The sequence below is a fragment of the Homarus americanus genome, unplaced genomic scaffold (genome assembly GCF_018991925.1).
Source record: "Homarus americanus isolate GMGI-L3 unplaced genomic scaffold, GMGI_Hamer_2.0 scaffold16430, whole genome shotgun sequence".
Taxonomy (NCBI): Eukaryota; Metazoa; Arthropoda; class Malacostraca; order Decapoda; family Nephropidae; genus Homarus; species Homarus americanus.
This window is the reverse complement of record NW_024729259.1, coordinates 738,037-758,996: the sequence shown is the minus strand read 5'-3', so window position 1 is coordinate 758,996 and position 20,960 is coordinate 738,037. Positions and strand designations below refer to the sequence as shown.

Genomic DNA, 20,960 nt, shown 5'->3' with positions numbered 1-20,960 from the left:
ATATTACTTATTAAGTAATTGTTAGATGTTTTAATTGCCTGTATGTTGGCCTGGCGAGTTGGCTAGGAATTAACATACCTAGGTAGCATTTGCTGACGTCACATTCGAGCTATATCACAAAAACTGGTTTTTAGAAAAAAACGTCTTTTTTGTTCAATCCAGAATGCGATGTCTAGCTTTATACCTAGGTATGTAAATGCCTAGCATTAACTTGCCAGGCCAACATGCAGGCAATTAAAACATCTAGTAATTACTTCTTAACATAGTTTATAGCTGTGCGTGAAGAAATGTTTATTCCCTTTATGTTTTTGACTTTATGATAAGTATATGCAGGTATATATATTTTGCACATACTGTATGAATCATTGTGTGTGCATGTAATAGAGTAACAAAAAAAATTAAGAAAATTATGTCCAGTATATCTACTTGAAATTCCAAGTTAAACAATAATACAGTATAGCTCACAGCTCATCCTCATCCACTCTGAGTGCTACTGGGTCGCAACTCTGTTTCAGAATTACATGCTCTCTCCATGGGTATTATTCCTCATTATTCATTGTTTAGGATATTATTCCTAGTTATCATCATTTATACTAGGAATACCTGTACTGTACCTGGAAAAATTCTGGGACTGTGGAATTTTTCTCGATTTGAGAAATTTCTCTCATTACCTGGAAATCTCTTATTCCCAGAAGAGCTCTGACCCAATTGTTCCAGTTAATGTATACAGTACATATACTTACAGGGAGAGGCTTGTATGAGTGAAGAAAATCAGTGTGATTGTTATAATATGAGGGCATTATGATATCAGTTCTTTATGTCTTAAGAAATGTAATACAGTATAGTCTGGGTTTACGCTGATATTTTATACGCGTTTGGCCATTTACGCGGCACCTGTCCAGACTCGCCATTTATTAGTTACGCGGTACATTCCTTAATTTACACAGCAAGCGGCGGGCAAGCTGCTGGTCGCTGACGTCACCGCTGACGTCAGACTCGTGCCGATGACGTCGCGGACTGTGATTGGGCCACGTATTCTTACCACCCACGCACCCCCTCCGCCGAGCACTGTGATTGGTCTATTTAACCTTGCTTGTCCAGTCAACAAAACATTACCGAGTTCTTCACCCACCACAGCCAGCCCAAGTCAGTGATAGTGAGGATATGGACTTTGAGGGGTTTGACAAGGAGGCCCTGCTAGCCTCTGTGGTGGATAGTGATACAGGTGATACAAGTGATACAGGTGAGGGCCAATAATCTGCCCTCTGCCTCGAAACCAACCCCCCACCCCCGTGTGCCCAGCTATTTCTTCTACTAACGTAAGTGTTAAAAAACCTAATATTATTGATATTTCTCTTAAATGTTAATTGTGTGTGCATGCCATCATAAAATTAAGATGTTAATTTTACTACAACATACGTATTGTGTCGGAAAAAGGGTAGTCTGGCGGTCGGCCCAGTCTCTTATTTCAATTAATCCCACATGTTCTTTTATTTTATTTACGCGTTTCGCGTTATACACGGACCTCCATGGGTTTAATTGACCGCGTAAACCCAGACTATAGTGTACATTATACACTAATGAGGTTGTTAAAGCAGGAGGTTGGAAATATTTTTATTGATAATGAATGTTAAAAACATGCATTTAGTATTTCTTAATGGTAAATCTGCATACAGGTACTTACTTACAGAATGAGGTTTGTGTTGTTGTGAAGAGGGATGTAGAAAAGGCAGCATCTGCATCAGCTGCACACCTACATCCTACACAGTGTTCAGAGACTTCATGTGCTCAGAAATATAAAAAGTCCTCTATTACTTATGCTTCTGGCTCAGTCCCTGGTAAGGAAAATGGCTGTCAATTTTTTTCAATTTTGTGATCATCTAATTTTTAAATATTCAAGTGTGATTACAGATGTGTACCAAAATTACATACAGTATTTTCATCCTTGCATGTACCTTCAGGTATTTAAAATTATTGAGGTGTGTGTGTGTTATTGTACCTATTAAAACATTATTTTTTTGTGTAGGAAGGGGCCAGTATGCTGAAGTCAGAAAGGGGTCACAAAGGTAGAAAAATAAAAAGCAGAAAAAACACTCAACCTATGATACCTAATCATACTGTTTGTTCCTGCACAGCCATCCCCTTCACTTGTAGCATCTCTCTCACCCTATCCTATCATCGCCTTGATATTCCTTGCTTTGTCTTTCCTTCCGCTTCAGAATTATAAACTTATTTTGTCCTATATTCTCTAAAAAATATCCATACCACTTAAACTTTGATCAGCTCTATCCATCATATCTTTCACTTCCACTTTATTTTAGCCTCTGCCACTGATCAGCCTGTTAGCTGCTTGGGCAAGTTGACTGTGAAAATGTTTAGAAATTTTATGTAATTTTCATAATTTAGCAAACTTTTATTTTACAAATGGTTTACTTATTTAGCAGACATTTGAGTGCAAAGGTGCATTTTATGTGTAGGATTGCTATTTTGGTGGTTTGGTCACACACTATGTTCCACCTAGTTGTGAATCACAGTTGTCACAAGTTGATAGGTTGGTTATGCTGTTCTTTTCACCCTTTGAGGGTATAAGAGATTTAATGGAATTAGTCAGTGAAATTTGGAAGAAATTAATAATATTACTCAAAATGGAAGTTAGAAAATGGTTTAAGTTAATCTGGAAGGTTAGAAGAGAAAGTAGTTACTTTTTGCATTGGCTCTGATGAGTTCACTTAAAATAAAAATCAGGAATGTTATTTCTCCTATTTTTCTTAGAATTTCCAGAAAATGTGCCTGATTTAAAATTTTTCAAACCCGGATAAAAACTCCCCCATCCCTGGAACTTTCGGGTACTGTGAAAATTTTTCGGAATTTTCTGGAGAATGTGCCCCTTGGAAAATCGTTCCCAAAGCTAGGATTTTTTGGAAAATTCTGGCTTTGGGAACGATTTTCCGAGAAAATTTCAATTCCGGCTATCGGTGAGTTCCGGGTTTGAGGGGTTCCAGCTAACGGAGGTATTACTATTTATATGAAAACGTTATTTTATTTTTATTCTATTTTTCGTAAATACAAAGAAAATAATGGTGTAAATTGCATTGAGTCCTAAGTTAATCAGGGTCTTAAATATGAATCATTGTTAGTAGAACCGTTGTTATCGGAGGCTTTCCTATATTTAAATTTTGAAATTTTTTCCTGAACTGTACTGTACAGTACAGTATTTGAGTTATTTAGACTGTGTAATGATGTCCTTCATATATTTCAGCAATGAACGAAGACAAGTTAACTGATCCTAAGGGTAGTGGAAAGAAACATCCATCGAAACATTTCACCAAGTCTTCGGTATGTTCGTTAGTCCTTGAATCAGACGTGCAGGAGATAACTGGACCTGGCTCTCTGGACAAATATGAAATGGATACCGTGGAACCAGCCATGGCTTTAAGCACTCCTGTGATGAACTCATTTATTAACACAACCTCTCAAGATGTTTTGCTGTTAAATATGGCCATGGACTCAGTTGAGGACAATGCAGGATATAATGAGAAATCAAATATGTCGGATGTACTACAGAAAAAGGCAGTTAAAACCAACGTAATCACTGTCTCAGAAGATGATGTTGTCCCCTGCTCTTTAAATACTCAAGAGATGAAAAACTTGCAGACATTGAAGTGTGCAACAGTTTTTCATCCAAAATCAGTTATATCTTCAGAGTTACCAAGCAAGTTTAAGGGAGATTCTAGAAATATACATCACTCAGAACATGAAACCAATAAAGCCACAGATACCAGAGAAGCCATTACTGGCACGCAACAAAAGAGATGTAGGCGTACAAAAGTTACAAAGAAAAGGACATCAGTCGGTGAGGATGATACACAAGGAGTGGAAGACACATCAGTGCACCTTACTTCAGTGGCATCATCTAAATCAGAGAAGATGCTCTCACACAACAATGCAGAATTATCTAGTGTAATATCAGATTCTAAAAAAAAAGGTAGGAAGATTCCCAGAAATAGTTCACCTGTAGAAGCCACACGTGTATATTACTTGCGTAGTCGCCTTAGATCTCAAAGTGCAGATGGAACTGCTCAACACTCGACTGATTTGAAGGCTAAAGCATCTTGCAAATCAAAGAAAGCATTCACTTCTCCCAAAGTTTCTTCACCCAAGTATGGATATGAGAGATCAAGACGTAAAACCTTGGAACCTGATATTATTGCAGTATCTCCCAGAGGTAAGTCATGGCAGTGTGACATCTCAAAAAAGAGCACTTTTGATTGTTACCTTGTAAGTATGTACTGTATATTGTATATAAGCATACCCCCATATGTTGAGGTGTGCTCGTTCTTTACCAAAGTGAGGTATGAGTGACCTCTACACCCCATAGTTTATTTCCAACTTTTTCTATTCCCTCTAATTAATCTTTTGGTGAGAAAAGGTTTTGGGCATGCATTCTCATTAACTTCATCTCTTGCCCTTGAACATCCATGGAAAGACAAAATAAACGGATCGTGGGCATTCCTGCTAGATCACAGTCACCAAAAGGGGGGCAGGGATAGAATATGAAATTGAAACCAAAATTTTTTTAGTATTGCTAGAGGGTGACTTTGATGAACATGGACCAGGACAACAATTTAATAATTACAAAGTAGTAGTTAAGAGACTGGGAAAAATTTACAGGGTACTATAAGGGGAACGAGGGTAAAAGTAAGTGGGTGACTTATGAGACCTAGAAAAATGGCTAGACGAAGAAATGTGAGAAAACGAAGTAAGGGTTAAAAAAAAGAAAAACTCAAAGGGAATGCAGATAGAAAGATTATTTAAAGAGGAAATGCAAGGAGATTGAAGATGATGCCAGAAGGCTTAATAATGGGGAATTGTACATAAAGGTTAATCAAATGAACCAAAAAGGGGAAATAATGGATGGAGCTACTTATGACCAAAGAGAGTAAGATCCTGTTTGAGACAAGGAGTAAGAGAGTTTCAGAACACGAGGGGGTATTCCGTCCGGTCCATGCGCCTTACTAACATCCAACCTGGATAACACACCGGCAACCCTGCGAGTGTAGATGATAGGAAAGTGCATAGGTTCAGTAGGAGGAGCAGGGATAGAGTGGGAATCGTCTAAGATGAAATTGGAGGAGAATAAGGTGCCAAAGAGATTGTCTTTGTCAGGAGGAGAGTTGGCCATAGAGTAATCAGGTCGGAAAAGAGGGAGTGCAGAAGTTATTACAGATGTTTTTGGTTAAGGACCAGAAGGATTTACTGGAGGAAGAATTAATCAGGACAGCGGTCTTTCTTTTTATAAAATTCCATTTGACCCAATGATTTCTAGAAGTAATGAAAGGGGTGTGGGTAATAGGAGGAGGAGATAGTTTCATAGCTCGATATGCCCTATCTCTCACCCTGCATGCAAGAGAGCAGGAGCGATCAAACCGTGATTGTAATGTGAAAGTTTTGGTAGAAGATGGGATAAATGTACTCATACCACCCTGTATAATCCCAGCAATGCTGTCAGCACATACAAAGGCATCCCGAGTGGAAAAGCAACATTCATCCCAAGGAAAGTCGGTAAAGAATTCTCTCAAGGATTGCCAGTTTTCCCTCCAATAGTGACATAGTTGACGTTTAGAGAGGGGGTGGGGGAGGTGAGGCGGTCGTGCCCAGTTTGATTTCATAGAAATAAGATTGTGATCAGAGGACCCTAACGGGGCAGAAATTGAGTATGAATAGTGTGAAGGGTTAGAGGTAAAACAAAGATCAAGAATGTTAACAAGTTGATCGTGTCGATCAGGAACGCGTGTAGGGTGTTTGATTATTTGTTCCAAATCATTAAGTAGGGAAAAAGAGAGTGCCTCCGCTCCACCTGGGTCATCCCTTGCAGAGCCAAGCCACTGTCTGTGATGTACAGTCACATCCAAAGTTTCGACACCCCTCTGGCTGGGTGTTCGCTGAGGCCAGGGTTGAGGTATGGATGGGTGATCGGACGCAGACATTCCATCACCACAACACTCCGAGACTCACAGCACACGAGCATCGTCGTGCCTCGTTACCACATTGCTGTACTAGTCTGCATCTGATCACCCAGAGAACAGTATAGGAAATAAAGAAAAATAGTCACAGTTGGTAGAAGATATTTTGAGCCAGATGACATCATAAAGGGAAGATTCAAGATCCCTGAGTCGAGCTATGGGTGTACGTGTGTTGCAGTAGTCGCATGCCCCTCCCTTAGAATGGAAGGAGGTATAAAGATTTTTGTTGGAGACTTGAAAAGGTTTGGGTGAAGCTGCTTTGGACAGTTGAAGTTCGGAAAGTAGCTAGAGGTCGGGAGAAGAGGTTAATAGATGGTGCTCCACAGAAGGAAAATTGGATCTCAGGCTGCGAATGTTGGAAAAATGAAGTGTGAAAAAAGCCGATTCTTCAGCAACCGCGGTGGTGTTAGTTGAGGCCTCAGTAACTTGATGATGATCAGGTCGGCTCTGGGGTCCACAACCTTCCCGACCAATGGGATCCATCCAAGGCGGCCCCGCTTCAATATTAATATCAACTGACATAGGAGAATAAAACAGATCAAGAATGAGTACGGTTATATTTGTTGTGTTGTCAATAGTCAGGGAGACAATTGAGACCCTGCAATTGTGTATAAATGAGGCAAAAAGATAGATCAGCAACCTGGGACTACGTCACGATTTTTTTAATGCCATATGGCAGCAGGGTCTACCATTAGACAATACATTATGCTTCCAATATCTTCCCTGGCGGTAGTGCCTCCCTGTTTGGTAGCTGCCTACTACCTAAGACATATCGGGTGTTGTTCCTCCTCCAGCAATGCAACTTTCCGTGAGAGGTAGATGAGAAAGTTTTTTCGTCGGTGAATATTACTCTTCCCCAGAAATGTAGGCCTTCTTCAGCATACCGTCGAGCAAACTGTAACATGCCCTCGCGATGTCGCTCATTTAACTTTTCCTTGGTGGCGGGAGTTCTACGGTGAATGCCACCTTCGTGAAGTCTTCGCCTGATTGTTAAAGGGGAAATATTTAATTGGAGATCCTCTCTTATTGAAACTGAAGTCTTGAAGGGGTTGGCCTCAGCAAAATTCCGGATGGCTTTAACTTGTGCAGGTGTTGTTCTGCGCGGCATTCCCATCCTGTGGTGGTCCTTTAAAATTCCCTCTTCTTCCCATCGCTTAATCCAATAATATGCAGTTGACTGAGAAATACCCAATTCTCGGGCAATTTCAGTGGGTGAAAACCCAGCCTCCTTCATGCCGATTATTCTTTCATGTTCAGTAAATTTTATGCATGTGGTATTTCATGTTGGCAGGGGCCTTCTACAATTGAGGGAGTGGAAGGGTAGTCAGTACTGACTACACCTCTGTCTCCCTCACCTTCCCGCCAATAATGTCAGCATTAAAATTTATAATACATCATACACATTTTTTAAAATATAGAATTTATTTTTTTTTTAAAGACACCAGACTAAAAGGGACGTAATCTACACAAGTCAGAAACAAGGATTGGGGAGGGGGGCAAATAGTCACTCAATGAAAGAAATACCATTTGCTGTTTCCAATATTCATAGTCTTGGAATGACAATGATATTGCTAGATAAAGGCTTGTAAAAGTATTAGGCGTATGCTACTGCACTAATTCACACCATGAGACGGATGGTTCGTAATATAAATTACCATTGCCTTCATTTAAACAACGTCATTATTAAACACACACACACTTACTACAGGTAGCAGTGAACCGATGATTCTGCTTAATACCACAGCAAATTAAAACGGCAGTTTGCGTTGCATGAAATCAGAGTCTTTAGAAAGAAATGTGTTTAGCATCGGTTACACATGACTGGATTAATTACCCGAAAGGAATTAACGTTCAAAGATAATATTAGTATAAATTAATGATAAACAAGCAACCTCATAAACAACCTGGGAGGGGAGTTGAGTCCATTATTTGAATGGACATTAACCTGGCGACTGTATTTCTCTTAAATACCATCATAAAATTAAGATGTTATTTTTACTACAACATAGGTATTGTCAGAAAAAGTGGAGTTTGGGAGTCGGCCCAGTCTATTTCAATTAATCCCATATGTTCTGTTATTCCATTTACACGTTTCTTGTTTTACGCAGACCTCTGCGGGTTCAATTGACCGCGTAAATCGGGGTATTACTGTACTAGAGGTTTTGGATTCGTTTAATACTTTCTGTCTTTTCGTACAGTAAATAAAGATTATAAAGTGTATGTTGAAACTTGAATGTAAACTAATGTTTAATTTCATTTGTCCATTTAATTATTTGCGTACACCGTGATCATCATCTGATCTTGGCATGCTATACCTTTTTGGAAAGCTCTATGTCTAAGCTACAAAACAACATATGAAAATTTCAGAGCTCTAGGTCTGTTTCTAAGGGTTTTAGAGCAAAAAACAAACAAACCGAAGCTAAATTCATATAATAAAAGTTAACGTTAGCTTCCGCTAATTTTTTTAGCGGTTTAGCGTTAGCGAAGTTAACTTTTTAGTTAGCAGATTAGCGGTTAGCGAAGCTAACTTTTCGTTTAGCTGTGCCTACCACTGCAAATATTAATAGGCAAAGTTGAGGGTAGGAGGGCCAGGGGAAGGCAGAGACTGGGATGGGTGAATGAAATTAAAATCTAGGTCCCCAGAGAGAGAAAAAAAGCCCTTAGAGAATTGATAACAGCAGTCCGAGAAAGGTTAGTGTTGAGGAATGTCGTCGCCAACCCTCAGATATGACGACTGTACTCTGATTGACTGGTATACTGAGGTAAAATATTTGCTTTGCATAATTGTTATGTAACTAATACTTATTTGATTCCCATAACTTCATGTGCTATTATTGTATAGTAGTCTACAACTCCAACTACTAATGAACTAATGATTCTTGTTCTGTCTTACCAGATACTGACACTATTCGACTTAGGACTCCAAGGGTTGACACTATGGAACCAGCCACTCCAAGGGCTGATGCTATGCTACCTGTAGCCACTCCAAGGACTGACACTATGCAGCCAGCCACTCCAAGGGCTGACACTATGCAGCCAGCCACTTCAAAGACTGACACTATGCAACCAGCCATTCCAAGGTGCAGCACTATGCAGTCAGCCATTCCAAGGGCCAACACTAAGCAGTCAGCCACTCCAAGGGCCAACACTAAGCAGTCAGCCACTCCAAGGGCCGACACTATGCAGCCAGCCACTCCAAGGTCCAACACAATGCAGCCAACCACTCCAAGGGCTAACACTATGCAGCCAGCCACTCCTATGGCTTACACTATGCAGCCAACCACTCCAAGGTCCAACACAATGCAGCCAACCACTCCAAGGTCCGACACAATGCAGCCAACCACTCCAAGGTCCAACACAATGCAGCCAACCACTCCAAGGTCCAACACAATGCAGCGAACCACTCCAAGGGCTGACACTATGCAGCCAGCCACTCCTATGGCTTACACTATGCAGCCAACCACTCCAAGGTCCAACACAATGCAGCCAACCACTCCAAGGTCCGACACAATGCAGCCAACCACTCCGAGGTCCAACACAATGCAGCCAACCACTCCAAGGTCCAACACAATGCAGCGAATCACTCCGAGGTCCAACACAATGCAGCCAACCACTCCAAGGGCTAACGCTATGCATCCAGCCACTCCAAGAGCTGACACTATGCAGCCAGCCACTCCACGGGGTGGCATTATGCAGCCAACCACTCCAAGAAGTGATGGTCTACAGTTTGCAACTTCTGAAACTTGTAGGGCTGATGCATTGCAGCCTTCTGCTCCAAACGCTACTCAGGATGATGCTCTACAACATATTGGTCCAGACATAATTAACACTTATTGCTCTGCTTGTCCTAGGATTGAAGTTGCACAGAATGTCACTCTAAAGATTCCTCTGCAGGTTGCATCTCTAAGAAGTGAAACATCAAGCCATCTCACTCTTAAGGCTAAAACTATGCCAACTTCTACCAGTAATGTAGATACACTGCCTGTCAATTCAAGGGGTGATGATCAGCAGCCTGATACTTCAGGGGCTCTCAAGTCTGACACTCCCCATCCTGTCACAGATAAGCCTAGCTCTCCCATCAGCCCAAGTTGTGATAATCCTGTGGATAATACTCCAAGGCCTGGTACTCCATGGCCTGATAAGCATAGGTGTCACACCCCAAGGCCTGATACTTCATGGCATGGTAGCCATTGGCCAGATATCCATAGGCCTCATACTCCTGGGCTTGAAACCACTGGAAAACGTGATGAATTACCCACAACTTCACTTTCAAATGTATGCCCAGACCTAATGAGCTCTTCCTTGCCCTTCACACCAAAATCTCCACCAACAAGGTCCCGAACATGTAGGATTTTCTCGCCAAAAGACTCGCCAATTATAGATAAAGATGACCTCAGTCTGTGTTTGGAAGATTCTTCAGGTGTAGATATCCAAAAACATGACACAGATGATGGTAATCCGAGAAAGGAGCTTGATTGCCAATCTTCATTTGAAGTAGACCATTCTAAATCAAGAGAGCTCGTTTTATCAAGAGAAATCCAACTTTTTGAAACTTTACCTGCAACTGAAAATACAAAAATAGTTGAAAAAGACAACCAAGAGAATACTGACTTGAGTATAAAAGATAATGGGTTTACACTTCATGATAAGAATGATAGTTCTAATTATTCCATTGGAGTTAGAAACAGAAAAAGTCCAAGCAAGGCTTTGGAAACTACATTAATGATTCTAGCTGGTTACCCTGTCAAAGCTTCATACTTGACTCCTGTCAAAGTACCATATTGCACAGACATCAGCATGTTGGGCAGTAAATCAACAGGTGATGTGAAGAAAAGGGAGAGAAAAATGAGAAGAAAATCAAACTCCAATTTGCCACTATATAAGAGCAGTGGGAAATCCACCACATTTTCATATGGATTAGAGGAAAGGGGGGTAAAAACTTTAAGGACCAAGAAAAAGCTTTTTGACACTACATCTCATTCTTTGTTGGAAGGAAGTCCCCCACATACTAGTACTCCACATGAAGTTTATACTTTTGATGAGAAGGATGATGCTTCAGAAGTTTCTCCTTACTCCAGACAAAATGAAAATAAGGTCTGTAGAAGGAAATGCCAAAGTGTCACCAAGAGAAATTCAGAGAAATCTTTTTTCAAAAACAAGAGATCTTCAAATAGTAGTCGCAAAATTGATGAGAGGAATGACAGCTCTTATGAAACAGACAAGAATGATAAAATGCCTGAAAACAATACTGGCTCAAGACTCAAAAACTTGAATAAATCCAAAACCAGTGAAAAAGAGAGAGGGAAAAGGCCTTCACAGAGGAACATATCAGCTGGTGGACTTTTTGAAGACCCACAAGTTGTAAGCATGAAATCTGTCATACATGATGTTTATTCAGATTTTGATAGTCCAGATCAATGCATAGAAAACAGTTGGTTCTACAATCAGAAAGAAGGTCGGAAATTTGAAGGGTCTACATATTCTATGAAAAGAAAATCTTTGTCACGATTAGATTTGTTTGACAACAGACCTGAAGGTGATTGGAAGCCTTTTAAAGAAAGAAAAAAAAGAATATCCAAAGAATTGAAGGGAGAGGTTTTGAAGTCACACAGGAAGGCAACTGTTAATAAGAGTCGCAGAAAGAAGCAAAATAGCCAAAGTTTTGCCAAACACTTTTCTTCCACTGATAGACACTCTGATATTGATACTGACAATAGATCAAGTAGACTTGAAGAAAGCTCTGATTTAATTATATATGAAGAAGGATGCAAGAATGCTCAGAACGAGGCTCTTGAAATTTTACGCCATACCAGTAAAAGCTCAGTTGAGTCTAACACCCAGAATGTAATGGAATACAAACTTTTTCCATCAAAAGCAAAGGACATGGATGAAAGTCAAAAGAGGTCGAGGACTGACTTGGAAGAAAGTTTTGGATTTTCCTCACCTGAATTAATGGCACATCAGGTCAAGCAGCCACATACTAAACGTATTCGAAAATCTGTCGAAGATAAGGGAATTAAGTCCTTGGTTGAAAATATTCTTCCACAACAGCAAAAACCTTCAAGTCAAATGAGGCCAGTTGTGAAACCTAGCGATGTTCCAAATCCTCCACATAATACTCCTGTAACTGATCTCTCAACTCAGCCATTTGATACCAGGGATATTAGTGTTATTCTTTCAAATCGGCTAAATTCCCAAAACGTCTCGTCCGGCAGGCTTCAGAGCACTTTAATTGAAGAAATAAATCATCCCAATATACCCAACGAAAGGTTTAGTTATGTAACTGAGTTAAACTCCTCCTATAACAGTCTTCCAGTTGACCCTTCCAAGAGTGAGATGGAAACACAAAATTCTTCTTTAAAAGACATACAAGAGAATGATATTTCACCACTACTTAATAAAGATATCAGCTCAAAACTTGACTTTGATAACTCAAGTGAAGAAGGTTTTCAAGAGCCATTTGAAATGATACCAAAATGTTCTTGGATGTCATTGCATGAAGATTCAGAAGAATCAAGGGAAGATGTTTCAGAAAAGAAAAACGAATTAACTGAGGACCATTTGTGCCACCTAGAGAACCAGGCAAGCATATCAACTACCAATAAACCTCAGATTTCTGAAAAGGCATCTGACTCTCAAGATCACCTCCAAGAAAAAGTGAGTAGTCTACCTATGCCCTCACTGCAGAACTGTTGTAAATCACAAAAAAATTATAATGATAATTTAGACGCTCGAGGTGGTTGTGAAGAAAATGTAAGTGGACCTTCATCTATGATTTCTGTTACCCTCAATAGTCTTCTTAACAGGCTCACAAACAAAGCTTCTAGTGAACCTGCTTCAAAGCCTCAACATACACCAAACAGTTCCAGAATAGTAAGTGCCTTCACCTTTACAAATTATTGAGCATCTTAAAGTTTTATCAGCTTTACTGATTGATTGGTGATCTTGAAATTATTTTAAACTTGACTGATACACTACTGTTATTTTTTTCATTTATTAATGGGTTGATAGGGTAAGTACTGGATTTTATTTTGTGCATTTTAATGTAATTTTAGATACAAAACTGGGCATTTGGTAGTTATTTGTGTATGGGACCTTGTGAAACTGGTGACTATACTCATCAATTTTGAATACTTGCCGTCCTCCCTTCTTTATTTCTGAATTTCCCCCTTAATACAGTACTGTAGTATGAAAGTACAATAAACCCTTGCTATTCACGGGTTTGCGATACGCGTTTTCGACTTCACTATAAGCAGATGGTGGCTAGCTTATGAGCCTGCCCGCAGCACAACGAGTCACCTCCATGCACCCGCAGCATCTCCACTCCCTTTGTTTGCGCTCAACCATTGCCTGTGATGCAGCATCTCTTGTGTTGTACTGAAAACTTTCTTGTTTCTGTGTGAAATGGCACTTAAAAGACTGCTTAGTATCAGTGCTAGTGATGCGAGTGGAGTGAAACGTTTAGAGACCTCAAAGCCAAAAGGAAACAACTACCAATCATGAAGTTTTTCAAGAAGAACCAGCTGCTTGCCCAGCTGATTCGTTTCCCTCACCTACTCGGTCAGCTGCTGCCGCCACTCCACCCCCACCGGCCACGCGCCACTCCACCCCCGCCTCCTCACCATGCGCCTCTTCTCCACCCGCCTCCTCTCCACCAACCACCACTGCATCATCCTCTCCAATAGTGATCCTGTTGGTCTCCTTATGCTTCAGTAACCAGATTTCATTCTACTGTACAGTACACTTCACCAAGTTGCAAACATCCACATACGAAGGAGAGTAGTACAGTATTGGCGACTTAAGTTTCTCATACGCAGTACAGGTGTAGAGGTATACTGTAATGCACTAAGGTACTAAAGGTAGTACAAGTTGCTATTCGTGGTTTTGGAATTTGCGCCATTCCTTGGAACCTAACCCCCGCGAATAGCAAGAGTTTACTGTATGAGGTTTTACTGTAACGTTGATATGATGTTTCTTAATTTTCAGTTGGCTGAGATATGTGTTCTTGTACATTTGATATTATTATTGTTGGTTTTTAAATGGTTTCTCTTGTCTACTTCAAAGTAAGAAGAATTAATTTAAAAAGCAATGAATATCTCTGTAGGCCAAGTGAACCTAACCTAAACCTAGCCTAACCATTTAGACTTAGGCCCAATAGGATTTAGGTCCCTTTTGAGCAGTTATCATAAATTTCCATTTTCATATCAAATATGTGTAACTGTAAATTGTGTCTCTAGGAATCGACTCCGGTTCACCCAGCACCCAGAACACTTTTTGTTACTTCTAAGGAAACTCTGTCTGAAGGACAGGAAAAAACAGCCCCAACAGCTCAGAATAGTTACTGTGATTCTCTGCAGAACATACAGACTTGCATAGAACATATTGCAGATGGACTATACAGGTAAGAATCTTATATTGAGTTATTGTGTAAGGGGGGGGGGGTCACCCCTTCCTTCTCAGGAGGGTTGAGACTAAATAGTTCTCTTGAGCTGCTAGCCTTAAGATCAAGAAGCCACTGTGAGGTAAATGGTCAAGTCCTAGTTTTTAAGGTTAATATTTCAATCAGTCTCGATGAAGGAAAGCACAGAATTTAATAACAAATCTTTAAAATAGCAAAATAAACAAACGAACATAAAAGGGTCGAGATAAGTCATAGGACAACAGGTTGTCTAATCTGGTAAAATATATTGACCAGGAGTCGGGTGTGAGGTCATGTTGTGTTTTGTTATCCCCTGTCAGGTTGACAGTTTTCATGCAAAATTTGGCTAGTTTTGGGGTCTTGGGCTGTTCAGGACTCACTGTCTAGGTCTATATTAAGTCATTTATGAGTAATGGTCTCAATTCCTGGCCTTCCTTTGCCTGGTGTCACCCCCATTTGATTTGGGAGTATTTATCTAATTTACCTAATGGCTCCCATGTCTTAATTGGGGGTGAGTGGCCTGTGTAGGGTACTCCACTGTTCTTGATAGTCTTTGTATACAAATTGTAGATTTTCTTCAGGTATTCCAGTTTTCACTTATCAGTACACTGAATCTGTACAGGACAAACCATCAGGAATAACAGGGATTTAACAAGCCATTGGCAAAAACGACTAAAGATTAATGACCAGTGAATAAACTCTTGATAATGACAGTTGATATAGATACCGTATATGAAAAGTTTACCACAGCTCAGTTACTTATAAATTAATAAAATTTTTATATATTTTGTGCTACATCATAACATTGTTGCTGGTAAAGCATTATGAAAGTTTTTACTGTTACAAATTCTCAAGTACTGTATTGAATTGACCTGGAGCCCTCTATTGTTTCCTGTTACTTGTAGCTGGAAAATGGAAGACCTTCAAGTATGTTTTATTATGCTAATAGTTTCAACAACCAATATACAATAGCCATATTGTATAATGCTGTCCTAACCAAGCAGAGTTGGGTCTATTTGTACATCAGCTAATTTTTGGTCGCATTGCTGCTGCATACAGTATTTGCCGAGATTGAATATGGTGAAATGCAAGAGGATGGAACTGCATCGTATTAATACCTGTTGTAGGGAAATTTATACATGTCCAAACGTGATGATGAATTTCCTTAAATGAAACCAAATGTGGAAAATATCTGGGCTTTTATGTTAAAAATGAACTGAAGTTTTTGGGTTACTGTGAAGGATAATCTTGTTAATAGGACTAATGCAAAAATCCTACTAATACTCAGATGGCCTGTTACTCATAGGGCTCTTCGAAATTGTAGTGCTACCTCATTTACAGTACAGGGTACCTGTACTGCAGTTCTTCTTAGTCATTGATATACAGTACGGTATATATAAAAAACTGCCCATTGACTAAGAATGTCCAGAGGAGGGGCTAGCAAATTAGTACTGGCACTCAGACACCTCACCAAGAGAGATTATAATGTCTACAGTTGCCGAGTAACACAACAGAAGGGTAAGGGGCATTTTGATAGAAGTTTATAAGCATCTCATAACATCATATGTGTTTATCTGAAATTATTAGATGGTTACCTCACAAGAGGTCACAGCCTTACGTTAAAATTATCAATACAGGAATTTGCTAGAACCAACTTTTTTGGCATAGGACTTGTGTACTCTTTAAAGGATCTGCCAAAGGGTTTTGGGACAGTGTAAACTGTGAATTTCTCTAAGCCTAGATTTAACCAACACTGGAACATTTTCAGGTACAGTCTCGTTCAAAATTCTTTGAACACTGCTGGAGACAGCTGGCAACTCAAGGCCGTTCGTTTACCATCATATGTAGTATAATATAATACGAAACAACAAAGCCCAACCATTAATTAAGCAACGGGGAACTAAGTAACCAATCACTGATAACCTTTTACATTCATTCATAATTTTTACTACGTACTATAGTAAACAAATGACCTTGAGTTGCCAGCTGTCTCCAGCAGCGTTTGAAGAATCTTGAACGAGACTGTACATTCAAGAGCCTGTTATGTACCCAGTACTTGCCAACATTGCTCAACAGAAAACTGACTTACAATCCTGTTGGTAGTGAGATGGTAATTGCTAAAGAAGATAAAGTTAAAATGAGCAAGCATATTATTTGTGCCACCTTAATCACCTCCAACATTTTGAATTTCCCTTCTAAATAAGTGGAGACTTGTTTTTCCTCATTTTTGAGATTTTATGCTTTCAATCATTTAACATAGTATATATTTTCGTTAATTATATGATCCTAGATAACTTTGTATGGTGTCATGGCACTACCTTGAGATGAATTTTAAACCCGATTTAAACGTAATGTTATTTCTGCAAATCCCGGTGTGCCTTCCTCCTGCACAGTTTGCATGCGTATTTGCTTTACTTACCATGTTTGTCACTTGTCAAGTTGCTTTGTCATAGTATATGTACAGTACACTGTTGGTCATCCCTCATTTTGTCACTTTTCAGGCTTTCACTGACAGCATGTATTAGGGATACACAAGCTCATGAATGCACCAAAATACTGTATGCACCAAACCTGTACTTGAAAAAGTTCATACTTGTTTCCACATTTTATACTGGTATATTGTTCCATGAATTTGCCTCTTATTCCATTGAAGGTAATTCTGCTAATGAGCCGATCAGTGGTGAAGAGGATAAAAGGGAGTTGGTTTTGTCCATGCACTATTGTGGATACAGTAAGACCATTTATCCTCCACATGTATGAGAGATTAAATTGGTTGTTAAATTTTACATTTTGCTTCTTATAGTGTGACTAAACTCCAGTAGTGTACTTTGTATATCTCTGTAAAAAAGTGTTTGTCCTTTACAGGCTGGCCTCAGCTTTGAAAAGTCATCAAACTCATCATAGGTGAAGTGGATAGATCCTTATGAAACTAACACCATTCAGATCCTTATGAAACTAACACCATTCAGAGTTGGGATCTCCATGGGAGCAACTAGGAAATCTTTTTTTTTTTTATAATACAGTACAGGTATTCTCAGTTGTAAATATCAAGGTTTGGTTTTTTAGTAACACTGAATAGATTGTTTCACTTTACAATCTTTTCAATCATGTAACAGATATTTTAGATATTGTAGTCAAAAGGAAAGGAGTTTTGCTTTTCCATGTAGGTATGCATTACTTTAGGTTTAAATTACAGTGTGGTTCCTTTGCAAAATATAGGTATTTCATATTTCTTATACTAAGCAATATATTTTACAGCCAAACTTTGAATTGTAAATTTTTTGTGCTGCTATACCAAGTGCTACCTGAAAGGAATTACTCACTGTCTTTTCATACTTAACTCCACGATTCATCCTATGCCAGTACAGTACATACTTCCTGTAATTTAACTTTTTCCTCACAGAAAGATAAGACTTACTGTACTGTACTCTTGTTTATGCTCTCTGAACAAGTCTGCCTATTTTGACTGGAAACATAGAAATTGAAATTCTTTTCCATATGTTTGTCTCAAACAAGAATGATTATTTTAACTTTTTTCATGTGATTGACCTCTTGCTTTTCAAGAGTACATTTCACACTGTCATAAGATACATACATATACTTATTTCTCTAATACAGTACAGTACACTGTACTATATAGTACAGTACTTAGGAAATATTAGAATTACTGGTAGCTTTCTTTCATTAGCACTGTATGTGAAGGATATATAACATACAGCTCCGAATGGTGACATATCTTCAGCATCAATAATTTTATGTTTTATCCTTCCTAACCAACAAAGGAAGGGAGACGTAGAAGGTAACAGAAAAGATAGATTAGAAATTATTGTGCATTAGTTATTTTATATTGTTAGACTTCAGATTTTTATCTCCATAAAGATGTTAAAAAATTTATTAATATTATAGTCAGTTACCCATGATCAATGGACATGCAGTGATTATGAATAACCTGGTTTCACCATTATCTTATTTTACTCTGGCTGCAACCACTGGCTGCCATCCCATCTTGTATTTCACCAGAATTTTGTGTAATTGTATTACAGTTTGGTACAATAAACAATCTAATAGTATGTACTAACCACAAAATATGAGATTGTCTTTGCATCATGGTGAGCTGGCTGAAGGTGAGCCACAGATGGATAAGCACACACTGATCATAGTTGGTTGAATAAAATTTGGATAGATGTATAAGTACTTTACTGAAATGTAAAGACCCCTGGCCAAATTAGGAAAGAAAGGAAAACATTGTAGGCATCCCCACACAGAGACAACGATTTTTTAGTGAGGAACAGTGTTTTTATAAATCTGCTGCATTTAAAAGTACAATATAGTCAGTTGTTGTATGTGATCCCTCTTTTCTTACAAGATGCATACAAAGATGGTTTTCTACATCAATATCACTCAAGGTTAGTGTAAGTGCAAACATGTTCAATTGTTTTGCTTGTAGTTATATCAGAATCATTAATAGTTGATGTAAATGAGTACCGGTGTTATCCATTGTACCCTCATTTTCCATGCTAACATTTGAGAAAATATTTACTACATCTACACTCAAAGGTTTATTAGGGTTATGTATAATCTAAATCTCTGATTAAAGATGCCTTTGTGTTAAGGTGCAACCCTATTACATCCTGTCTTGAAACTGCTTTACAAGAGTAATGATATAGTATCGGTGATAGCAGTAAAGATTTCTGTTAATTAAAAAAGATGAGTCAGTATGCCCCTAAGAAAATTAGTTTCAAATGGCCTGATGTTGATGTTTTGTGTACATAATATATTTAGTTTGAACTAGTACGTATAGAGATGATTATTTCTATTTTAATTTTTGGAAGGAGAACAACTTGAACCAATTTATAATTTATTTTGCGTTTATAGGATAGTTACAACAGTTTTAATAATGGTGAGAATATTTAGATATAACTTTATATCTTTGATTTGTGTGTCAAATGTGTATTAAGAGGATTTTTGTTAAATAAACATAAAAAATAACTTCATCTAATACTTTAACTTGTACACCACTGATTGGCCTTTTAGCTGCTTGGGCAGTTTGTCATGTCTGATATGCACTATTGGGAAGTACTGGGCATGCTCTGGCTCCAGAAAGTATCTTATCTTGCAATGGTCAAGTCCAGTCTTGAATGAGCTCTCACTTGGTGCCATTATAAGACTGGCAGATTATTCTCACTCCATAAAAGTTTACTTTGTCACTTTTCTGAACTTCTGGCTTCTTCAATCTAAGGCTGTGACCCCTAGTACCTCGACTGAGGCACTTATACTATAGACTTCTATTTAATTACCCCTTGCCCGTTGATAGTATAACCTGTATAACTGCAGGTGTTCTAATCTCATTGTCTTCGTATAGAAAGTAACCACAATTTTCTTTTGTGATCTAACTTTTTATGAAAAACAAAATACTGTCGGCTTCAGAAAAGCTCTGCATCAATATTTTATAAAACTGAGTTGTATGAAATGACAGGAAGATACTAGATGGATAGCTCACAGGGCTTGTGGAAGAGGACTTTTTAGACTGTCTGTCTCACAGCAGGTAGAAGGTGGATAGTTCATCATCCCTGGACTGAAACACTTAGTGTGGATGACATGGACACCAAATGGATAAATTATACCAACACCACCATGGAAGCTCGCCACCACTTCTTCCCCGAGAAGTCCATCAGATCACACCCAGCCAGAGCATGCAATTCGGTACGGTACGATTAATTTATTGTAATTCGTACCAAAGGAAAAATACCGTACCGTAATTTTGTACCGTACAAGTACGATAAAATATCGTACACTGACCCTCTCGGCTCTCTCTGACCATCACCACGACCTCATCTGCAAATTTGGTGAGAAGCTTCTGCATCATCCTTGACATCAGCTCCTACTACCACCCGAGTTCCTTCGTTGACGAATTGCTGTTCAACATTACATCCACATCCAGCCTATACGAGCATGTATTGATCGCTATAAGAACAGCCCAGTCCCAACCATTGTAAAAATCATCAATAACTTGTAATCAACCAGTGTATTCACTCCCAGTCAATCTTAACTTTTTGCACCGTCACTATGTTGAAATGCCCTGTAGTATGACCTCCCCTCATAGTTATTATAGTATATCAAATTTGTATCACACATGTTACTTGTACTATATTATTTGTCAATCAAGAGACCCATTCCCCAATTATGTAACTATATTTTCAGCCTTCCAGCTGCCATGCTCTTTTCAATAAACCGTTAATTATTATTATTATTACACACACACACATACACATACAGCAGTGGACTATACTGCACCATCCTCGTCATCACCACCTCCTGCCACCGGCACTACCCCACCCACCTCGCGCAGTCCGCCACTACAACAAAATTCAGCCCACAAGAGCCCACACTGATAGATATAAGAATAGCACCATCCCATCTATTGTTAAAATAATAAACAACTCCTGATATATGTACTGTACAGCCCTGTAAATGTATTGAAAGCAGATCATTGTCTAAATCACATGTAAGTGTATATT

At 38.9% G+C, this 20,960-nt stretch overlaps 1 protein-coding gene across 2 annotated transcripts; it reads left to right on the top strand.

Moving 5' to 3' along the window:
• Positions 1-1,584: 1,584 nt before the first annotated feature.
• LOC121866372 lies at positions 1,585-20,629 on the top strand. Of its 2 annotated transcripts, none has more exons than XM_042365998.1 (5): positions 1,585-1,838; positions 3,260-4,225; positions 8,920-12,680; positions 14,261-14,424; positions 17,308-20,629. In XM_042365998.1, the coding sequence occupies exons 1-5, from the start codon at positions 1,658-1,660 to the stop codon at positions 17,348-17,350; spliced, it is 5,115 nt and encodes a 1,704-aa protein (XP_042221932.1). In that variant the 5' UTR covers positions 1,585-1,657; the 3' UTR covers positions 17,351-20,629. The 2 variants fall into 2 exon arrangements, with proteins under 2 accessions (XP_042221932.1, XP_042221931.1); XM_042365997.1 differs by having other exon boundaries at positions 8,920-12,896.
• The last annotated feature ends 331 nt before the right edge of the window (positions 20,630-20,960 follow it).